This window comes from Quercus suber, unplaced genomic scaffold (assembly GCF_002906115.3).
Source record: "Quercus suber isolate HL8 unplaced genomic scaffold, Cork oak 2.0 scaffold_109, whole genome shotgun sequence".
Classification (NCBI taxonomy): domain Eukaryota; kingdom Viridiplantae; phylum Streptophyta; class Magnoliopsida; order Fagales; family Fagaceae; genus Quercus; species Quercus suber.
This window is the reverse complement of record NW_027069574.1, coordinates 934,742-941,431: the sequence shown is the minus strand read 5'-3', so window position 1 is coordinate 941,431 and position 6,690 is coordinate 934,742. Positions and strand designations below refer to the sequence as shown.

Sequence of the window (6,690 nt, the reverse complement as noted above, 5' to 3'; positions counted from 1 at the left end):
TGTTATTATATGAAGTACCATAACTACTAATTCTCAAAGTAATGATTTATTTATTTATTTTTAGAGAGTTTCAACTTATGACGTCTGCTCTTGATGATAATTCTTTATCATCAGATTAATAAGATATCGATCGGTTTTTAGTATAGGCGGAGATTGAACTTCAAATTTTTTATTCAACCATCAGAGATTTTATTAATTGATTTATTAAATGATGATAGTTGTCAATGTTCTGCCAATGCCCTTGCTACATTCAGTTCTCATATAAAGAATATTGTCATTAGATACTTACCTTCTTCGCAAAAACGCCCAAATAAAAAAAGAGAAAGCATTTTGGATTTATCTATTGAACCATTAATTCTTAAGCTTTATATTGTTAGGAAGTAAATTAACCGTGTATATTAAGCATAGGGCATATTACTGACAAACTTAATTGTTAAAGCTTGATTCCACAATCAGAAGGAACAAAATGTTTATGAAGCCATAGCTGCCTTTATACTACTAAATATTAATTTTTATTTTTCTTCTAGCAAAAAATCCAAAAAACTAATTCTTATTAGTGTAGAAATAATTTATATAAAGCAAACAATCATCAATATTACTCTTATTTTTTTCTATGTAATTAATTTTGTTAAAATTTCCAATACCCAAAAAAAAAAAAAAAAAATTGTTTCTTTATATTGTTAGGAAGTAAATTAACCGTGTATATTAAGCATAGGGCATATTACTGACAAACTTAATTGTTAAAGCTTGATTCCACAATCAGAAGGAACAAAATGTTTATGAAGCCATAGCTGCCTTTATACTACTAAATATTAATTTTTATTTTTCTTCTAGCAAAAAATCCAAAAAACTAATTCTTATTAGTGTAGAAATAATTTATATAAAGCAAACAATCATCAATATTACTCTTATTTTTTTCTATGTAATTAATTTTGTTAAAATTTCCAATACCCAAAAAAAAAAAAAAAATTGTTTTAATTTGGAATAATCTAGAAGCTTCAAGCTTATTGTTGGGGCTAAATTTCTTTCAAATTCTTTATGGTTGCAGATATGAAAAGTTTAGTATCCAAATCAATTAGGAAGCCAGAAGCAAAAGGTATCAGCTGTGACCGTTCTCACAAAATTATGACTTCTGTACAATCAGTGGCCCAACAGTACTGGACCCTACTAGCTCAACATTCTTTGTAATGGACCCCAAAACCTTGACCCCACAAAAGCCCACGGTAGAAAAAGTCAGGCCCTATCCACGAAAATGGGAGACTCACACAATGTCCAGAATCAAAGAGGTCACCCTCATTTCAAGCCCAATAATCCCAAACTGTGAAATCCAACACAAGGCCCCAGCCATAGTATTCAGTGCTGGTGAACTCACTGGAAACATCTTCCATGACTTCAACGATGGCTTCATCCCCCTATTCATCACCGAATATTCAATCTGCCCTGATCAAGATGTTCTACTTGTGACATCGAAGGCTCGTGATTTGTGGGTTAGTAAGTTCACTGAAATATTACGTACTTTTACTAAATACCCTATTATAAACCTTGATAATGATATTATCATCCATTGTTTCCCTTCTGCTAATGTGGTTATTATATCACATGATTTGATCACTATAAACCCAAAATTAATACCAAACTCAAAAGCTTTCACCCATTTCCATGCCTTAATTGACAAAGCCTATGGCCAAAACCAAAAGCAAAAGCAAAACCATCCCTTTAAATTTAATCCTTCTAAATCTAGACCAATTCTTGTGTTGATTAGTTGTAATGGTCGTGTTGGTCGTGTACTCTTGAACCAAAATGAAGTAAAATTTGAAGCCGAGAAGATTGGTTTTAATGTGATTATTTTTAAGCCAACACCTATGACCCTTATGCACAAAGCTTACGAATTGATACATTCGAGTCATGCAATTATTGGTATACATGGTGCAGCCCTTACACATACAATTTTTCTCCGGCCTGGCTCCGTGTTCATGCAAGTGGTGCCGCTTGGGACTGAATGGGCGGCGGAGGTTTGCTATGCGAGATTGGCTAGGAATGTGGGGTCAGAGTACATGGAGTATAGGATCGAAACTGAGGAGAGTAGCTTGATAGAGAAGTATAGCAAGGATGACTTGGTTATAAGAGACCCAGTTGGTTTTAGAGGAACAGGTTGGTCTCTTATGAATGTATATTTGAAGGAATAAAATGTTACATTGGATTTGGTTAGGTTCAGGGAGTACTTGAAAGAAATGTACAAGAAGGCCAAGAAATTCATGAACAAGGAGGGTTAGTGTTGATAGACATATATATTGGTTCATCAAAAAAAAAAAAAAAAAGATAGACATATATTGAAAGAACATTAGATGATTCAATAACTATTTTTTTGTTGATTATTATTATTATTTTGTGGAATTCATGGGTGGAAAAAAAAAAAAAAACCCTTTCAGTGAAGCATAACTCAAAAAAAATTAAAAATATATTTTGCCAAGCCAAAATCACTTATTGACATGTTATTACTCCTCTTTAGTAGGTTCTCTAGTAGTAACATAATTAAGTTTGACCACAGAGCTGCAAATCTTAGCAAACTATATTAAAAAAATGTATGAGCAATTCTTGAATTTACTAGATATTCAGATGGTGTTAGCTCTATTGCTCTACTGACCATTTAATTAGTTGATCGACAGCCCCCAAATGGATGTTTTCATGAAGATCAAACCGAAAATTTCAGCTTGATCCCATTTTTTATCTTAAAAGAGGGGTATTTTTAACGAGTGATTGAAGTTATTTGTTAAAAATATTTTAAATATTCAATTATAAGCTACAATGCACTTTTTTGATAGAAAAAGAAAAAGAAAAAAAAAAAAAAACTTGCCAATAGTTTATTGATTTACAGGTACCGATTTGGTCCGTTTGTATAGCGGCTGCAGCTGCATTTTTTGAGATTGCGTTTTTTTGGGCTGGTCCATGGCATTGTTCATGGACTAGCCAAGATAAAAATGCATAAACAGTAATTTGCAACAATAAAAAATATTTTCCTACAATATTTGCAACCATAAGAACTCTCATGAAACACCCTGAAAAAGCCCAAAAAAACCAACCGAATCCCTCTGTAAAACCCAACCAACCCAGGAAATTTCACAACCAAAATCGACAATGAACCCAGAAACATTGCTCCTCCAAATACCAAAAACAATACAGAGAAAGAGAAGAGAAACAGCGGCAAGTAGTGACTGAGAAGCACGGCAACAGAGGCAACATCAACATTTCAAAGAGCATCAGGGACAGACCTACACTAGAGTAGAGGGGGGCCATTGCCCCCCCCCCCAGAGAGAGAGAGAGAGAGAGAGAGAGAGAGAGAGAGAGAGAGAGAGAGAGAGAGAGAGAGAGAGAGAGAGAGAGAGAGAGNCTTTGAGTTGTGCAGGTGAAATCTCCGCCTGAGACCCAAAAGCTACATACAGAACTGAGCTTCCTTGGTCAAGCTTCTTGTCCAGCCACTGAACCCATTTGGGTTTATTGTGGGGTTCAGTTCTACCCTTTGGTGGCTCAGCCAGGCAAAGAGGCCCCACGGACCAGGCCTTGGGTGTACACTCACGGTTCCAATAATCATCAAACAAAGGCTCAAGCTCATAGAAGCTGTTAAATATAATACCATAGCTATTCAATAATGTTGCTATGATTGTTTCCATGGTGAACTCAAATTTCCGACCCTTTAGCTCCCCCTCAGAAATTGAGGGCTCAAAGTCATTTCTAGTAACTTTAATCCATGGCAAAGGAGGCACTGTTATTAACTCGTCATTTGATTCGAGTCCAGAGAGAAGTCTATCAATAGCCACAGCTCTAGTCACACAGCAAGAGTAATAGCACATACCATAGAATACAAACCTTGGGATGTTGAACTTGGAAGCAGACTCTAGGGTCCACCAGAGGAACCCATCAGAGACCATCAGGGGCGGACCCACGTTGGAGCAGAGGGGGGCCATTGCCCCCCCCCCAAAAAAAAAAAAAAACTAGTATAAAAAAATTAAGATTTGCCCTTTTATATATATATATATATATATATTTGTCTCTCCTCCTCTAAATATTTAAATATTAAACTACAAGAAAATAAATAAAAAAATAAAATTCATGCCCTTTAACTACAAAAACAAAATAAAAAAATAAATATGGACTAAACAAAAATTGCACACAAAATAAGAAACGCTTATTTTGTATGTTTATACTTTGTTGATGTGTTTTATAATATGAAATGTTTAAGAAATACTTATTTTGTATGTAGTATTTTGTTAAATATGAAATAGAGGTTAGGAGTTTTAATTTTTTTTTTTTTAATACGATGTGGCATAATTTTTTTTTTTTTAATTATTCAGTTTGGCATATAAGCTTTTTCATTCAAAGATAACGGCAAGAACTTAATTGACATTGCTTGGAAAAGGTTAGAGACTAAATTGATAAAATTGAAAGGTTAGAGACTAAATTGAGATATGGTGTAAAGGATATGGACTAATTTTGTAATTTACCCTAAAATTTTAAAAAAAGAGTTGGGTTCTAATTAGTTCAAGTGATAAAGTTTATTGTAGTTGTTGTAGAATAATATATCTACAATTCAATCTTTCCTTACACATAATTGGTGTCTTGACCTAATAAAAAAAAAACAATCATCATAAATCAGATGCGTTTCATATACTATCTATCAAGAAAATTGAGCAGGGGTTACAGTACATTCAAAAACTTTTGTCAAGTGGACTTGTAGAAAAGCTAGTTAATGTGGTCTTTAGCTGGGTGGAAAATTGAGGATTTGAAATTTTAAATACTTTTATTAATCGATTACATTCAACTTGATCAAACAAAATCGGTGGAAAGTTTAACTGCTCTCTATTATGATCTTGACAAAGTGAGCAAAATTGCTAAAGTAGAACTTACGTGAAATGATAATTGAGTGTGAAAGTACGTCTTAAAATTTTTAGGCTTCATTAGTGCAAAAACTCTCGACTCTAACAGCAGAAAACCCCTTTAATTACTAAATATGCAAATTCATTACTAAAAGGGTTTGTTGATATGGTGTTTGTCACCTAAAAAAAAGTCACCACTAATATCACTACGAATAAAAATGAGACTGTTTAAGTTTTTTGTAAAAACATTTTTTTGACATTCCTAATACTTACTTTCGTAGTCAAAGATCTTATAACACAGTGGCATAATTATTTCCTAACAAGAATTTGGAAGTATATCAAATCAAAGGTCTCAGGACTCATATTTCCATCTCCTACGCTTCAAGATGACAAATTCAAGCCCATCCACTGGTCCCTCCAAAGTCCAAACGCAAGTATATATATATATTTCCATCTCGTGGCCACAGGACGTTTTTTTTTTTTTTTTTTGGTAGTGATGGATAAGGACAAAGAGAGAGGAAGAAGAATGACAAGGAGAGAGAGAGAGAGAGAGAGAGCTTGAACCTAGGACTTGAAGCCTGCTGCCGCCTGAAGCATGTCGTTGCCTGAAGCCTGCCATCGCCTGAAGCACGTCGCCGCCGCTCTCTAGATCAAACTCTCATCCTCTCGATCTTGTCACCGCTGCCTACCTGAGATTGTCTCCTCCTCCACTCGATATCGTTGCCGTTGCCCTCTAGATCGACACACCAATGACCAATCTCATCGTCTTTGCCTAAAAATCATCGTCGTTGCCTCTAGATCTACCCACCCATGACCAATCTTTGTCTCTTTCTTGATCTACCTCCCTCTTTCCCTCAATCTCTCACTCGTTCTTCCTCCCTCTCTTAGTTTGATTGAATTTTCGAGTTTAATGAAAGGTTTTGTTTTGATTTTTATTTCTTTAAGTTTATATATTGAAATTTTCTATTATAAAATTTGTTTGGAAGCTGAAAAAATGTGAGAAGCTAGTAAAAAAATAGCATTTTCAGAATGCAATCAAACACCTGAAAACATTTTCCAAAGCAATTTTCAATATGCAACCAAACACTTAAAAATATTTTCCTTTCTCAAAAATATTTTCATCTGAAAATATTTTACACTTGGAAAATATTTTACATGTTGCTAAACGCAGCCTAAAATTTAAAAAGTTCATTTGTCACTCCTAAGAAACTATTAAAAATATTATACTTGTCAATTTTCAGTTTTATAAGTTCATTTTTAATTTCCAAACTATAGTAAAAGGTTTTCATTTTATTTATTTTTATTTTTATTTTTTATCCCTAAACTACTCAATTTTTATTTATTTATTTTTTTTTATCCCTAAGCCAGAATCAAAAGAAATCAGTTGTGACCGTTCTCACAAACACTATGACATTTTGACCATCAATAGCCCAGCAGTACTGGACCCCATAACCTCGACGTAATTTTGAATGAACAAATGTCACTTGGTTAACACTTAAAAGATACCTCATCACAACATAATAGCAAAGTGACTTAAATCCAAACATTATGGGGTAAAATCAAAATTACCCCAAACATTAACCATTCAAATATTGCAATATAATATCCAATTTATTTATTTATGAAAATATATTAATTTATATGTAGATCAGTAGAAATATGCTTGCCAACTCATTAATACTGGAGATATGGTGGTACCAACTTATTATTCATAAAATTGTTTTTTTTTTTTTTAAATGTTTTTTTTTTTATAGAAGAATTCTACGACAAAAAGGCTTCTTTTTTTTTTTTTTTCCCCATTGATTGTAAATGGTTAATG

At 33.4% G+C, this 6,690-nt stretch overlaps 1 protein-coding gene and 1 pseudogene across 1 annotated transcript; one reads left to right on the top strand and one right to left on the bottom strand.

Moving 5' to 3' along the window:
- The first annotated feature begins 1,050 nt into the window (after nucleotides 1–1,050).
- Nucleotides 1,051–2,273, top strand: LOC112022182 (xylan glycosyltransferase MUCI21-like; annotated as a pseudogene).
- Nucleotides 2,274–2,956: 683 nt separating this feature from the next.
- Nucleotides 2,957–3,926, bottom strand: LOC112029379 (UDP-glycosyltransferase 90A1-like). The gene is made up of 3 exons (XM_065775304.1): nucleotides 3,439–3,926; nucleotides 3,081–3,212; nucleotides 2,957–2,963 (listed from the first exon to the last, which is right to left on the bottom strand). Exons 1-3 carry the CDS (start codon nucleotides 3,924–3,926, stop codon nucleotides 2,957–2,959), a joined length of 627 nt encoding a protein of 208 aa, XP_065631376.1.
- Between the last annotated feature and the right edge of the window lie 2,764 nt (nucleotides 3,927–6,690).

Coding starts and splice junctions, on each gene's coding strand:
- LOC112029379 (XM_065775304.1), bottom strand. CDS start 3,926: ATGGTCTCTGATGGGTTCCTCTGGTGGACCCTAGAGTCTGCTTCCAAG. Junction 3,213..3,438: donor GACCAAGGAAGCTCAGTTCT/GTATGTAGCTTT, acceptor CGTGCTTCTCAG/TCACTACTTGCCGCTGTTTC.